This window comes from Odocoileus virginianus, chromosome 1 (assembly GCF_023699985.2).
Source record: "Odocoileus virginianus isolate 20LAN1187 ecotype Illinois chromosome 1, Ovbor_1.2, whole genome shotgun sequence".
NCBI lineage: Eukaryota > Metazoa > Chordata > Mammalia > Artiodactyla > Cervidae > Odocoileus > Odocoileus virginianus.
Window position 1 is genome coordinate 6,210,537 of NC_069674.1, and position 15,590 is coordinate 6,226,126.

A 15,590-nucleotide genomic window follows, 5' to 3' on the forward strand; every position below is an offset into this window, starting at 1 on the left:
CCAGGGAGACCTGTTACCCCTCTGCCATGGGAGTATGCAGTGAGAAGTCAGAAGTCTTTGACCCAGAAGAGGGCTTTCACTTGACCTTGCTGACACCCTGATCTTGGACTTCCATCCTCCAGAACTGGAAGCAATAAACTTTTGTTGTTGATAAGCCACCCAGACTGTGGTACTGTACGATGTTATGGAAGAACTCGAATGAAACTTTTTGGCCAACCCAATATTTTGTTATAGCAGCTCAAATGGATGAAGACAATGGGTAACCACTTTTATTAGAATCATGTGTTATCTTTCAAGAGTATGTATGAGTACATGTATTTCTCTCTTTTCTTATACACAGATTAGCATGCCATCTATTGTTCTATACCTGTATTCTGAGTACATCATGAAGCTCTTCCCAACAGGACAGCGAATATCCCTGCACATATCCCTTTCACAGTCACCTACAATCGCATTGTGTGGGCATTCCAAGGTTTATTAACATCTACAGGCTCTCTCTTGTAGATCTCCATTTCCTGTTGATGGAGGTTTGGGTTTTTTTCCCAGACTTTGCCAGTACAAAGAGTCCTTCAGTAAATTGCTATGTACATCTATTTTTCCTGTGTTTGTAAGTAGATCTCCACAATAACTCCAAGAAGTTGGATCAGTAAGTCAAAGGGAAGAGGAGGTGGTAGTTTCGCTAGATTTTTCCAGTGTCTTCCTGTGCTTGCACTACTTGGCGTGCTCATCAGTGACCCCTAGTCTTCCAGGAGGGAGCCATCAGCCTCAGATTCCTTACACTGACCTCACAGGCCAACCTAGTATTTCAGTGACTGTCATTTGCCATAGCCATGGAGGTCTTCTCTGGGGTGGAGACCAAGGCCTTGGGTTTCTCATCCGTGTGTGTCCTACATGCCTGGCCTGGGGCGTGGCCTCACCCACTGTGCCTCCTCCAGGAAGCCTCCGAAGCCGCCCCAGAGGTGTTTATCATCTGTCCCTGGAGGAGGGGGGCGCTTGGGCTTCAGGTGGGACTCAGTGGGGGGCAGGGGCCTTCACACAAGCCTGTAGGTTCCATTGTAGCTGAAAGGGGGTGGCTTCAAGCAGTCCCCGTCTTCCTCAGGCATCCAGTTCTGGGTGTAGCTGGAGCCATTTTCCAGAGGTTGCACGATTATGAGGTCTCTGGATGCCAGGGACGGGTCCTCTGGGAAGAAGTTGAAGGGTCGGAGCAGGAAGCCCACGGAGTTCCCGGGCGTGGCTGTGTTGGGGATGTCTTCTGCGTGGGGGATGTGCAGGAAGCCCACCGTGACCCAGGCCACCAGATCCTGCGGGACAGAGAGGCAGGCCGTGCTGAGGAGGCTCAGAGGGGAAGGGGTGGCCGGCACCCAAGCCCCAGGTTTAAGGAAGGGGCGAATTTGGTGAACCCGGAGCTGGCTTCTCCAACCAGTAAGCTGGTCCTTGCCCTCCTGGGACTTGGCAGGGATCCTGGGACTGGGCAGGGATCCTGGGACCCGGCAGGGATCCTGGAACCAGACAGGGATCCTGGGACCCAACAGGTATCTTGGGACTGGACAGGGATCCTGGGACCCAACAGGTATCTTGGGACTGGACAGAGATCCTGGGACCTGGCAGGGATCCTGGGACTGGACAGGGATCCTGGGACTGGACAGGGATCCTGGGACCGGGCAGGGATCCTAGGACTGGACAGGGGTCTTGGGACTGAGCAGGGATCCTGGGACCCAACAGGGATCCTGGGACCCATCAGGGATCCTGGGACTGGGCAGGGATCCTTGGACTGGACGGGGATCCTGGGACTGGACAGGGATCTTGGGACCTGGCAGGAATCCTGGGACTGGACAGGGATCCTGGGACTGGACAGGGATCTGGTCTCAGGGTGGGGCTGGAAAAAGGCAGAGCTGGTACCTCGTCTTCAATGTTCTCATTGTTGTGAAGAAACTCCTCAAAGACGACAGGTGGGTCCCAGGGGTCGTTCTGGTTGTAGATGCTGCTGCTGTACCTCTCTGACTCCCGGTATTTGGTCACCGCTAGGGGGTACCTGTCCAGGCAGAGAAGCCGCGTGACTCTGGGTGCCGGGGATCTCCCAGCCCCTCCCAGGGAACATCGTCAGAGTCAATGAAGGGGGAAAGTTACTGCCTTCCCCTAAATACGGGATCATCCCCTGGGAGTTAGCCAGACTCACTGTCAGTGGAAGCCCCGGGGCTCCGAAAGGGCTCTGCACCCTCCACCCCCAAACACAGAGCCACACACCCAGGAACATGCATGCACACACACACACACGTGCACACCCCCAGATATAGCACTGGATAGATTCAGAATCTCACGGACAGAAACACAGACTCACACGGACACAGGGAGACACAGACACAGAGAGGAGCCTCCAGTCCCTGCCAGCCTCCTGGGCCTCCCTCACCTGGCCCAGGTGACGGCCCGCTCCTCTTGCCAGCCTGGGGGCAGCACTTGCTCGGCCATGGAGTGGATCTGCACTCGGTAGCTGCGCTGGTGGCCCCAGGGGTTCTGCTTGGGGCTAGTAAAAAGCAGGTATTTAGGCAGAGAATGTCCAAAGCGGAAGGCTGCCTGGCGCTCCCGAGAATACCGCATCTGCTGAAGAGCAGGCTGGACCACGCGGTGTCCTGGGCTCCAGGGGTTGGTGATGTTTTCCAGCTTCATCTGCAGGGTCTGGAAGCTATTCTTGGTGCCTGCGGGTGTACAGGGAAGGAGTTGGGGTCAAGCACCTGGAACTGAAGCCTCCTCATTCCACCTTGGGCCCTCTGTCCGGGACCACGCCCAACAGCAGACCGTGGACCGAAGGGGATGTTGGGGACAGGCGCTGAGCCAGATGGCAGTGGAGGGAAGGGGCTGAGGAACTAGGAGAGAGCTCAGAGGTGGCACGGCAGTGGCCATGACTCCACCGTGACCCTGGGGAGTTCCTCTTGAGAGTGGCATCCGAGCCTGTTTGCTGCAGCTGTGGTCCCAGAGCCAGGCAGCTGGCCTTTCCTCAGGGGGAGAGGGCATGTCAATGCCCTCTGGGTCAGGAGCAGACAGGGAGGAGCAGGAGAAGCTGCCCAGCTGGTCCTGGGGGCCTGTTCTAACATGGGATTGATATCAGGTCAAATCCTGCCAAAACACCCATGCCGTCTTTTAAGGCACACATGCTCAGTCACTGCCGTGTCTGACTCTTTGTGACCCCGTGGGCTGTAGCCCGCCAGGCTTCTCTGTCCATGGGATTCTCCAGGCAAGAACACTGGAGTGGGTTGCCATTCCCACTCCATTGGAGTAAAGATTCTCCAATCTTTTGTGGTGACACCACTAATTCAAGAGACACAAGGAGTATTCCCAATGACGCTGCATCCACTCAAAGCTCCAGGCCGGGACGTGTCTTTCACCTAGGCAATATCCCCTCCACTGCCCCGTGCACACCTTTGCACAGGGTCCATCCTCCACAGGGGTCAGTGCAGGGGCAGCCCCTGGCACTGTTCATGTCACCATTTTGCAGGGACACACAGGTTTCCACAGGCCCCATACCTGCAGGCTGGGCAAACCTTCCTGACATTATGTCTCCAGGGGAGACTTGGCACCATCATCTCCCAGGAGTGTGTTATTGCTGGGGTGCAGACATTTGGCCAGGTGGGTGGTCCCAAGCCCGGGTCCTACCTGCCACATCCAGGTCGACGCGGTAATGTATGAGGTGGGTGTGCATGTTGCCCATGAGGTGCGTGTGCAGGCGGGTCCCGTGGCGCAGCCCCTCGGGGGTGTAGAAGGTGGCATGGATGTAGCCGGTGGCATGCATCTTGGCCTCCATCACCCCGTTGGGGTAGAAGATGAAATCCCAGATGTAGTCATAGTTGTAGACAGTCGACGTGGTCCTCAGCACCAGCGCCTGACCCTTGAGCCCCGCATAGAAATTGAAGCCACCATTGAAGTTGGAGTCGAAGTGCCGCCGGATGGGCACCCCCGTGGGCATCTCGAAGAGACAGAGGGCCCGGGGGTAGAGGACGGGGCCGTCGTCGTCGTAGTAGTGGAGGGCGTCCAGGAAGGTGGCCGTGTCCGGGCAATCGATGCCAGGGGCCAGCTCATGAGTGACGCTGCCCAAGCCCCAGCCCACGTCCAAGTACTTGGTTTGCATGCCGGCGGGCGTGTGTCCTCCGTACAGCGCCGCGGCCTCCTGCACGCTCACCTCGTAGGCTACGCGCTCACCGCCAAAGCGCACGTCCAGGACCTGCAGCCCGGAGGACGAGCGCAGGCGGAAGGAGAAGCTCCAGCCGGCGTAGCGCACCGTGTGGCCGTCTAGGCTGTAGCGCGCGCCCTTGGGCTGCACCAGGCGGGGGCCGCTCTTGGAGACGCCCAAGTCCCCGCGTAACTGGTAGGAGGAGAAGAGGGCCGCCTCGGGCAGGTTCGCTCCGTCCTTGCCTTTGGCGAGAGGGTCCTCCAAGACCACCGCGTCCACCTCTCCATCGTCGTACTTCTTAGCCAGCTCCTCGGGGCTCCGGTAGAACCTCCCGTTGTACCAGACCCGCTCCACCGTCCAGTCCCGGGGGTTCGTGCTTTCATGGTCCAGCAGAAGCTCCATCCCAGTGGGGTGCAGGAAGTAGCCTTCGATTTCCCGCTGCAGGATGAACCAAGTGCGGCGCTGGCCGGAGGCCACGCCTCGGGGTGACACGTCGGTGAAAGTCAGGCACCGCTGGGAGCAGTTTCCGAGCACAGCGCCCGCTGTGCGCATGAAAAACCGGTGCAGGGGCTTGGTGGCCTCTTGCAGCATGTGACTCAAGAGGGCGTACTCTGCCTTGGAGATGGGCCTGGAGGCCCAGGAGGCCTGGTGCCTGGGCCTGAACGGCAGGTGTCGCAGATACCGGGGCCTTGGCAGCGGCCCCACGGCAAACTCGGTGATGTTGGGCTGCTCCTGGGCTCCGAAGAAGATGACGGCACGCGCCTCCCTAACGGGAGGCTGGTGGCCTTTATCCAGAAACTTGAGCACGTGTTGCTTCTTGGGCAGCAGCATCTCAATAAGGAACACGGAGTTCTTGGCCACGGTCAGCGTGTTGGATGACTCCAGCCTCAGCTCCTTCTGGGACCAGAGGAAGCTGTGCACGGCCTTGATTTCTTGGGCACTCAGGTCCGCAAATACCCTGCCCTTATCTCCGGGGTGCCGCGGGGCGCCCTCTGCCGCAGCCAGCGTCTGCAACACCAGGATGGCAGCGCCTGCCCAGCCGAGGGCCAGGGTCTCTCGTCCCATGGCTCTGGAACGCAGCAGAGGAGATGAGCTTGGCAGTTTTGTGGGAGGAAGTGAGTGTCCCCCAGGTTGGGTCTTGGATTACCCTGGCCCTTGACCTCATGGTGTTCCCTCGGACTCACTTCCTGGCTTGCAGCCCTCCGATATGAATTCTGCTCTCTCCTCCCTGGTCTGTAACTTCCCTGGTCTGTAACCTCCCTGGTCTGTAAACCTCTTTTAGTCCCGTGGATGCTCTTACCTGTGCAGACTCCTTCTCCCCTCCTCTGTGCCTTATCTCTGCAGGGCAGAAGCGCTATCTCTCCAGCTTTAGGTCACTCAGAGATTCGCAGTGCCTCTCCCCCAAAATGCTACAGCGTGCTGGCTGTGCCATGGGTGTTGGCAGCAAAACTGTGTTTTTGATACAACACAATGTTTTTTTATACAGATAAAATTGGAAATGTAGTGTGGAAGTTCAAAGAGTTGATGGTTCTAGTGCTAATACACGGTACCACTAGGACAAGCTGTGTGACCTTGGGCAGCTTGCTTAAACTCTCTGGGCCTCCATTCTCACAACAGTGAAATGGAAAACAACAATGCAAGTAACTACTTATGGAATTGTTAGGAAAAATCAGTTGGACGATGAGGATAAAGTGTTTAGCACAAAGCCTACTTTCTAGGAAGCACTCGAGAAATGCAAACCACTCAGCGTTTTTCCCCAGTAGTCATGAAGAATGTGAGAGTCAACCATAGAGAGGGCTGAGAGCCAAAGAATTGATGCTTTTGCACCGTGGTTCTGGAGAAGACTCTTGAGAGTCACTTGGACATCAAGATCAAACCTGTCCGTCATTGGAGGAACTGCTGCTGAAGCTGAAGCTCCAATACTTTGGCCATCTGATGCAAAGAGCTGACTCATTGGAAAAGACCCTGAAGCTGGGAAAGACTGAGGGCAAGAGGAGAAGGGGACGACAGAGGATGAGATGGTTGGATGGCATCACCGACTCAATGGACATGAGTTTGTGCAAGCTCTGGGAGGTGGTGAAGGACAGGGAAGCCTGGCGTGCTGCAGCCCATGGGGTGGCAAAGAGTTGGACACAACTGAACAACAGCATGCGGATATACTCTCTGGTGTCAGATTGTTTAAACTTATGAGCCATGTAGGGTGATTTGACTGGTTCGGCTATAGACCTGTGCCCCCATAGGTGAGGGGGAGAATGGGGTGGCTGGCCCTGCCAAGCTTCTTTGGCCTCTTCAGTGATGCCCCACAGTTGTGACCACTTGGTCATCCAAGGCCAAGGCCATGAGGAGGGCACCTCAGGATGTCATCATCCCAGGGGGCAATTCGAGGTGATGTCCTTTTCCCTTCCATTCGAGGGGAGGCTGTGGTCAGGGTCTCATAGCCCACCCCCCGGAGCTGACATTACAGTCTTGACCTCTCATCTCTGGTGGGGAGTCTCAGGGACTCACGTGATCTTCTCTCCAGCCTGAAGGGGTGGGGGAGCTCTCAGGGCTGCTCAGTGAATCCAGAGCAGAAAGATAAGCTCTTGTTCTGCTATTAAGTTTTGCTCCAGCCTAGTTTCTTTTTAAAATTAGACTTGACTTTGGAAAAGTTCTAAGTTCACAGCAAAATTGAGAGAAATGTACAGAGAAATCCCGTATGCCTCCTGTTTCCCCTCCCCCACCCCCACAACCTGACCCACTAACAACATCCCTCACCAGAGTGGTACCTTTGGTACAGTCTGTGACCCTACAATGATACATCATTGTCACCCAGTAGTTTACATGATGGAGAAGGCAATGGCACCCCACTCCAGCACTCTTGCCTGGAGAATCCCATGGATGGAGGAGCCTGGTAGGCTGCAGTCCATGGGGTCGCTAAGAGTCGGACACAACTGAGCGAACTTAACTTTCACTTTTCACTTTCATGCATTGGAGAAGGAAATGGCAACCCATTCCAGGGTTCTTGCCTGGAGAATCCCAGGGACGGGAGAGCCTGGTGGGCTGCTGTCTATGGGGTCGCACAGAGTTGGACATGACTGAAGCGACTTAGCAGCAGCAGCAGCAGCAGTTTACATGAAGGTTCACTCTGGGGGCTGTACATGCTGTGGGTTTTGACAAATATGTAAAAGACTTGCATCCATCTTTATGAACCATACAGAGCAGTTTCAGGGTCCTCAACATCCTTTCCACCCCAGCTCTTCATCCTTCCCTCAAACCTGGGTGACCACTGATATCTTTACTAACCCGGGAGACCACTGATCTCTTTACTGTCTCCATAGTTTTGCCTTTTCCATCATGTCATGCCATCAGGGTGATACAGCATGCAGCCCTTTCAGACTGGCCTCTCTGGCTCAGTAATATGCATTTATGTTCCTCCATGTCTTTTTTGTGGCCAGGCCCCTTTCATCTTCCCCTCTGATGAAATTAAATTTATATTTTAAGGCAGGACAAGAAAAAAATTAAACATAGAATTTCCTCTCTGTGTTTCTTTGGACCTCCTCCCTCCCCCACTCCCTAACATGCCGTGTGTGTCTGCAGTATACGTTAACCAGAGCGCCTCAAAGATGGGGGTGCCTGCTGGACCGTAAGGATCCATTTTTTTCCTCCTTCTTTTGATGCTAGCAATGTAACCTCTTAAAGGATCACTGTTCTTTCTCAGCTCTGTAGGGGCCACGGTGACTTGCTGCTTGCTATATGTGCTTACTTGGATTATGTATCTTTGGTGAACTTAATGTAAAATATCAGTATATTATTTTGATGTATGATCCCTTTGTCTTGAAAATGTATAAGACTGTGCCTTTGACTTCTAATAAGTGGAACAGTTCTCAGAGCTTTCTGAGAATCTGTTTCCAGGGTTATAATCCTCTGTTTAACTCAATTAAAATCCCCCTTTTTCTTCTTAACTTGGTAGTTAATTGAATTTCCATCAGCTGTTTTCTTGGCAGAGTTGGCAGTCTATCAGAGGCACCTGGAGACCTCCCTAAACCGAAGCTCGGTACCAGCACAGGCTCTTTGAGTCCCACCCAGTTTTTGGTATTCCTCAGGTGCTTTGGTGAGTTCTCCGATATCTGGACATCATTGCTTTAAATGATGTCCTGAATTTTACTGGACCTATTTTTCATTCTCTTTCTTTAAGAAAAAAATTTTCTTGACTGTGCTATGCAGCATGCAGGGTTTTAATTCCCTGACTATAGATCAAACCTGTGCCCCTTGCATTGGAGGCCCAGAGTCTTAACCACCTGACCACCAGGGAAGTCCCCTGACATGTTTTTCTTGGGACTTTTCTGTTTTTCTTGGAGCCCTAAATGTGGTAACTGTACATTTCCTAGGCAGGAGACCTGTGGGAAATTCTTAGGTGGGGGCCTCGGGGAAACTTTGGCAGGAACCAGGTTGGCTGTCCTTCTTAAAGATTTGGCTTAAATTGGAAAGATTAGGTGTATATGGTCCGAACAAACTGTTTGCCAGTGAAATGAAGACTGAGCCTGCTCAACTGCAAAGGGAAAAGGACATCTGCTCCTTCCGGCCACAAGGTGCTTCCAGGTCACTGAGAACCTAGCAGAAGTGGTTAAGGGTCTATCCTCGTGATGTGTAGTGAGCCCACAGACAGTCTCAGTATAATCATTAAAAAAATCCTGCTCGCTGGGCAGGCATAACAAAGGCTGATCATCTCTCGCCCCGAGCGCCCAGGGCAGTTTTAGACTGTCAGGGAGGAACCAAGACATGTAAGAGAGTCAAAGCGACCTGTGATAACTCCTTGGGCAGCTAGATTCAGAAGCAGCACACATTTGGTCCATCACACTGTCCTCAGAAAGTGGTGCATTTCATATCTGAATCAGGCTACCAAAGTAAGAAAGGAAACTGGGTCTTGAAGGTTGATCTGCTCCCAGTTGGGCAGCTGCTCACTGGAACTCTGCACCTCCAATGCAAGGGGCACAGGTTTGATCTATAGTCAGGGAATTAAAACCCCACATGCTTCATGGCACAGCCAAGAAAAGTTTTTTCTTACAGAAAGAGAATGAAAAATAGATCCAGTAAAATTCAGGACATGAATTCATGTAATTGGAATGAAGCTGGTGCTTGCAGGTACTAATCTTCACTCTTAAATGGCCAGGATGGAGCTTTTTTGACATTCTAGAAAAAGCCACCTTGATAAAAGACCTTTTCAAAATTCTGACCCTGAGAGAATAAAAATATTCCTCAGAGGATGCTTGAAGGAAGTTATAACTCATACTATGTCCTTGAAACATAAACATAGCTCACATTACCTGAGACGACAGCCTTAGCTCAATTAGTAGAACTTAAAACTAAAAGGAGAAAAGAGGAGGGAAAGAGGCTTTTAAAAACTCAAGTAGGAAAATTATGACATCTCTATCTGTGTCTGGATGTGTTTGTCTGTGTGTGCATTTATAAATATGGTATGTCCCTACCTCTGGATAGTGTTATCAAAATTAATTTGTAAAAGAGCTCTATTTGACTTAAAGGTAAATGCTTACAAATCAAATATTTCTAAATGTAACTTTAGCCCACTTCTTAAAGGATAATGTGATCCAGGATTAACTTTTAATGACTAAGAACCAGTTTAAATTGGTAGTTTAATTAACACAGACATGTCTTTAGAGTCTCACCATTAAGTATAATACTTTTATTGTACCTTGGTTAACTGAAAATTGATAAACTCATATTATTTCTGTTCCAAAATTTGTAATGAGATAATTAATGGTATGATGATATTTTCATAAGTAATAGAAGAGAGATAAGGGGATAAAGCCTTTTGGGTAAACTTTCTTAAGATAATATGTTTTATGGTGTGTCTACCTAAGAACAATTTCTTCAGACCTCTGATGACTTGAAACTTCAGAGTTCTGCTAAATTAAATGATAGAAATTCTTTGAATGTCTAGATCATTTTTAAAAATTTACTTATTTATTTGGCTGTACTGGGTCTTAGTTATGGCATGTGGGATCTTTAGTTGCAGCTTGTGAGATCTAGTTCCCTTGATCAGGGATCAAACTTGGGCCTCCTGCATCGGGAGCATGGAGTCTGAGCCACTGGACAACTGGGGAAGAACATAGATCATTGTTAATAAGATAAAATATGGAAGCGTTAATTGCTAAAGAAGTCTGTTTTTACTTACTTTTGACCTCTTATTCCAGAGAGACTTAATATGTTTGAAACTGTTAATAAATATATTTTGTGCTTTATTGAAAGATTGTGAAATGGCATATATTTCTAGAAATTAATTTTTAAAAGGGAATCTTCAGCAAAGAGTTTTTGGCATGATTAAGACTAAGATTAGATTTAATTAAATAAATGAATTTTAATATTAAAAGTGAAATGATGTAAAACTAGACCTTTTTTCTCTGCTGTGAGGGCAAAGTTTTGTTTTGAAATATTGATCTGCTTCTGCTTTTGGTAACAGATTACAAAGTTTCTTTACTAGTAACTTCCTACACTTGCCTTTGAAATCTTTTGTTATTATTTTATTAATAGTTTTATGAATAAATATTGTTTAATAGTTACTAATGATCCTCCTTTGTCAAACGCTTAAAACCTTTGATATCTTTGACAAACTTTCTCAAATCAAACTTTAAATGAAATTCTTTTGACTGCTAGCTAACTTTGGGATGCTTCTGAGGGCTCCTGAACATCTCAAAGAGCGATATTAAAATAATTTGGCTTATTTGGTATATTAAATTACATAGGAAGCATTGTCAAATGAGTAACAAAAAAATCTTCTAAAGCTCTATTTTATAAGTAAATATTATTAATATAAAAGTTCTAGAAATTATATGAAGTTCCTAAAATTTGAAATGTCCTGGTATGCTGTCAGTCATATTTCTAGTTATTGTCTTGAAATGTTGTATGTCACAACAAATTTCCTTGACCATTGCATTGTGATCAGGTCTTTAACCATGCTCCTCAAGTCTTTGTCATTTATAGAGAGTTATTGTCTTAACCTGATGCTTTTCAAAAATGCCTGTAGGGAGATTTTCTGCTCCCAAAATAAGTTAGACTTGGTAGCGAAAGGACTCCCACCTTGTATGAGGGTTATTTTAGAAACAGCTCTCTCGTGTAAGGCTGCTGAAGATGTAGTGATAGGGTCTCCTTTAACTGCTTATGTCCCACATTCAGTTAAGTCTCTTCTAAACTCCTGCCACACTCAGCCCAATTCTTTAAGCCAGCTAACTTTTAAAGAAGTTGTTGCTTTCTCTTCCCAATATGACCTTGGTTTGATGTAATAGCATTAACCTTGCAACTTTGCTTCCAGAACCACAGGAAGAAAGCAAATATGATCACATCTTGTTAGCGGTTTATTGTCTTCCTCCCAGGAATGACTTATAAGAAGCCCCTATTGATAAGGCTGATCTAATTTAATTTACAGATGGGTCCTACTTATGGGATGAATGGGATATTATCAAGCCAGATATACAGTAAGATCCACAATGGACATAATTGAAAACTTTTATTTACCAGAAACAAAGTCAGCACCACAAGCCAAATTAATTGCCTTAACTCTAGCTTGTCAACTAGCTAAAGACCAGGTAACAAATATTTATACTGATGTTCGGTATGCTTTTTTCCATTGCATCTTTGGAATGCTATGAAAGCAATGAGGTTTTAAACCTCTTCATGACATCTTATAAAAAAATAGAAAACAGGTTGAAGAGTCATCAATCACAATCAGTTCAGTTCAGTCGCTCAGTTGTGTCTAATTCTTTGTGACCCCATGGACTGCATGATAATAGATTAATGGATAAAAGATTAGTGGATAAATGGATTAATCATGATACAATTGCCAAAACAGCAATTATGAAAACAACAGAGCATTCCAAATTTGGCACTGTGGAAGTTGAAGGAAATCAACTTGCTGATGTTGCAGCCAAATGGGCAGCTTTAAATTATTCACCCTGTCCAGCCTCCAGAATGTCCACTGCTCTCTGTTAACCCTGCAAACTCAATGAAAGATTTATTTCTATGGGTCAAGAAATCACCACTAAAGAGAGACAGATTAGGCAACAAAAAGGGGAAATTTTGATATGGGTTAGACCTGATGAAACAAAAAATAGTTTCGTAGACATGTGTGTGGTTAGTCACTCAGTTGTGTCCAATTTTTTGTGATCCCATGGACTATAGCCCGCCAGGCTCCTCCATCCATGGGGATTCTCCAGGCAAGAATACTGAAGTGGGTTGTCATACCCCACTCCAGAGGATCTTTTGGACCCAGGGATCAAACCTGCATCTCTTATGTCTCCTGCATTGTAAGCAAATTCTTCACCTGCTGAGGCACCTGAGATGCCTTTTAATAGACATATTGAAGCCCAGTGGCTGTTATTCCAGTGTGTATGTTCTTTAACCCATTGGGCATCTGAAAAAGTAGTTTTATGGGGAAAACAATATTTTGGAACATTTCACCTACAGTGGTGCAGAGAAAATATATTATTGATAGGGTCTTATTGAGATACTTAAAAAATTGGTAACTCCTTTTACAGCAGGCCCTTAGGAAATGAAAAGTGTCGTGGATTACAACCTAATTTTGTTTATTGGAAAGGACATCAGATGAAAAATTCTTTGCAGCCACGACAGATAGAAATTTGTCAAATATTATGAACTAAGCCATGCACAGCCAAACTGAAAGATAGTAACTCATGGATTCACATCTCTCATTTTAAAAATATCACTCTACCTGAAGAGACTTTGATCCCTGTTTCTAGCACCTGGATTTAACTAAGACAAGCATCATCAAGCTAGGATGAGAAGATGACAGAAGTAGCAGACAGCTGATCCAACAGTCCAGATGAGAGCTTTAAGACCCATCCTACCAGTTCAGTTGTACTGTTTACCAAATGTCTATTTCCTTTTTAAAATGAAAAGTGATTGTTTTATTTCTAGCTATATTTTTACCCCAATGTTTAGGATGGATAGAAAACTCCTTAGCAACGTTGTCACAAAATGTAGTTACTGGGGGCAATTTAACTGATGGCTGGATTTGTCATCAAATTCCTAGGTCAACATAAGGTCAATATAAGCCCCTCATAACTTTTGCCACTGACTTTTCAGATGTTTCTATAATCTATAAAAATTTTTCCCATTGCATATACCTCTACTTTGGTTTACTATGTTCAGTTAGTCTACTCAGTTCTGTGTTTCTGTGATGAGCTAGAGATGTTGCAGAATTAAACGTCTGTTGATTTCTAAAACTGCTTCTCAGGGGGAAACTTATGCTTTACCCAGACAATGCTGTGCTTTCATACCAGAGAGTCTTCTGATGTAACCATCTAGTGGCACATATAAAATCAGATTTCTGCATTGAGGAATCCCCTTTCTGGTCTAAATGAAATCTTGGGTAAATGGTTCAGTTCTGGGGCTTCATAGCTTACATCTCTGCTTCTGACTCAGCGATTGTTGTTGGCTGTCCTGACTGTGTTCTGCGGCACTTAGAGAGCAGTAATCTCTCGTGCATCCCAGTGTGCTGTGCTGGTGTGTTCAGCCGTGTCTGACTCTTTGGGACCCCATGGACTTCAGCCCACCAGGCTCCTCTGTCCTTGGAATCTTCCAGGCAAGAATACTGGAGTGGGTTCCTATTGCCTTCTCCAGGGGGTCTTTCTGACCCAGGAATCGAGCCTGCGTCTCCTGCGGCCCCTGCATTTCAGGTGGATTCTTTACCTGCTGAGCCGTCAGGGAAAACTCCACCTAAAATAATGATGCTGAATGACTATTGATCATATCTATTATTCTGTATAAAATAGTGACCACGCACGGTGCACATACAGAGTAAAATTGGCATAAATCCCATTGTACAGCTTAGAGTTGACTGTCAGTCCGTGGCAAGCGTTCTATTAGCCTAACCCCCTGAAAGGTAAGAAAGAACTGGGGTATTAAGATGGGGCATTGGGGGACATGATAGATACAGGGCAGGTAAGCAACTACCGTGGTATTGGGGGACCAAATACTGGCTCGCCTAATGCTTTCTATCAAAAGATTACTGATGAAAGCAAGGGTGGGGATGATGAAATAAAATTTACATTTCAAGCCAGGACAAGAAAAAGTTAAACATAGAAGTTGCTGTGGTTTTTTTTTGGCCTCTTTCCTCTCTCTCCCACTTGCTAATGTGCCGGGTGCGTCTGCATTACTCATTAACCAGAGCTCCTCAAAGATGGGAGTGCCCGCTGGACCGTAAAGATCCACTTTTTCCCCTTTTCTGATGCTATCAATATAACCTCTTAAAAGATCACTGTTCTTTCCTAGTTCTTTAGGGGCCATGGTGACTTGCAGCTTGCTTTATATGTGCTTACCTGGACTATGTATCTTTGGTGAACTGTTTGTAAAATATATTATTTTGATGGATGATCACTTTGTCTTGAGGATGTATATGGCTGGGCATTCGACTTCTAACAAGTAAAAGAGTTCTTAGAGCTTTCTGAGAATCTGCTTCCTGGGTTATAATCCTTGGTTTAGCTCAAATAAAATCTCCCTCTTTTTCTTCTTAACTTGATATTTAACTGAATTTTCATCCACAGGTCTTTTCCCCAAATTGCCTTCTGCTCTGCTAAGGAGGGAGATGTGGTCCTGTAAACTGAGCTTGGCTATTCATTTGCCCTTTCCCGGTACAGTCCTCGGTCGCAGTGTCCAGATGGGTGGCAGGTGAGGTGGACGATGGCAATGAAGCCGTGGCAGAGGGGAGAACCCAGTGGCCAGTGAGACCTCCACGCCAGAAGATGCGAAACATCCCCTCTCCTGCCCGTGGCTCATCCCCAGCGCCTGGAGAACAGCGGCCACCTCCTGGCTGCACCTGTCCCATTTCAGCCCTGGGTGGTGTGTGCCTTGGGGTGATCCCACTGGGTTCTCACCCGTCCCTTTGGCCCCCCTCCTCTTGTGTCTGTGTTCCTTCTGAGCCCCCGCTCCATGCCCACCTTCCCTCACTGGCCCCCTCCGCTCCCGTTTGCCCCTGCTTCGCTCTCCCGGAACACCCTCCCCGCCCAGAGCATACCTGTGTGCTCGGCTCTGGGCTTGCGTCGGCTGCAGCCTTTGTCTCTGACTCCTTGAACTTTATGGCTGGACCTTGCCCCGGGGGGAGGGCCGGGGTGAGGCTTGTGCTGACCAAGGTGGTGACCTATGGCTCAGGAAGCCCCGCAGTGGGCAGGGGCAGTGCAATAGGAAGGGTGTGGGTCTCTGGTGGCAGTGACCCAGCGGCTCCTGTTACCCCAAGTTCCGAGGATGGAAACTCCCCAGTCTTTCACCACTTCAGCAGCTGCGCCCACTTCTGTTTTCCCCAAAACACCCATGCCGTCGATGCCTCCCTGTCATTCCTCCTGCTGAAGTGGCACTTTTCGCTAGAGTTGCCTGTGTATTCTCTGCTATGATCTGCATTGGGTCATAGTCTGTTAGAGTA

At 48.2% G+C, this 15,590-nt stretch overlaps 1 protein-coding gene across 2 annotated transcripts; it reads right to left on the bottom strand.

Annotated features, from left to right (window-relative positions):
- Positions 1 to 247: 247 nt before the first annotated feature.
- Positions 248 to 15,517, bottom strand: AOC1 (amine oxidase copper containing 1). 2 transcript variants are annotated; one of them, XM_020901846.2, is made up of 5 exons: positions 15,189 to 15,517; positions 3,649 to 5,231; positions 2,408 to 2,693; positions 1,900 to 2,032; positions 248 to 1,301 (listed from the first exon to the last, which is right to left on the bottom strand). In XM_020901846.2, the coding sequence occupies exons 2-5, from the start codon at positions 5,225 to 5,227 to the stop codon at positions 1,032 to 1,034; spliced, it is 2,268 nt and encodes a 755-aa protein (XP_020757505.2). In that variant the 5' UTR covers positions 5,228 to 5,231; positions 15,189 to 15,517; the 3' UTR covers positions 248 to 1,031. The 2 variants fall into 2 exon arrangements, with proteins under 2 accessions (XP_020757505.2, XP_070312031.1); XM_070455930.1 differs by lacking the exon at positions 15,189 to 15,517 and adding an exon at positions 14,494 to 14,747.
- Positions 15,518 to 15,590: the final 73 nt, after the last annotated feature.

Excerpts from the sequence above, each read along its gene's own strand:
- AOC1 (XM_020901846.2), bottom strand. The coding sequence starts at position 5,227 with ATGGGACGAGAGACCCTGGCCCTCGGCTGGGCAGGCGCTGCCATCCTG. Across the intron at positions 2,033-2,407 it reads CGGGCCGTCACCTGGGCCAG|GTACCCCCTAGCGGTGACCA; the intron begins GTGAGGGAGGCC and ends CTGCCTGGACAG. Across the intron at positions 1,302-1,899 it reads ATGAGAACATTGAAGACGAG|GATCTGGTGGCCTGGGTCAC; the intron begins GTACCAGCTCTG and ends TCTGTCCCGCAG.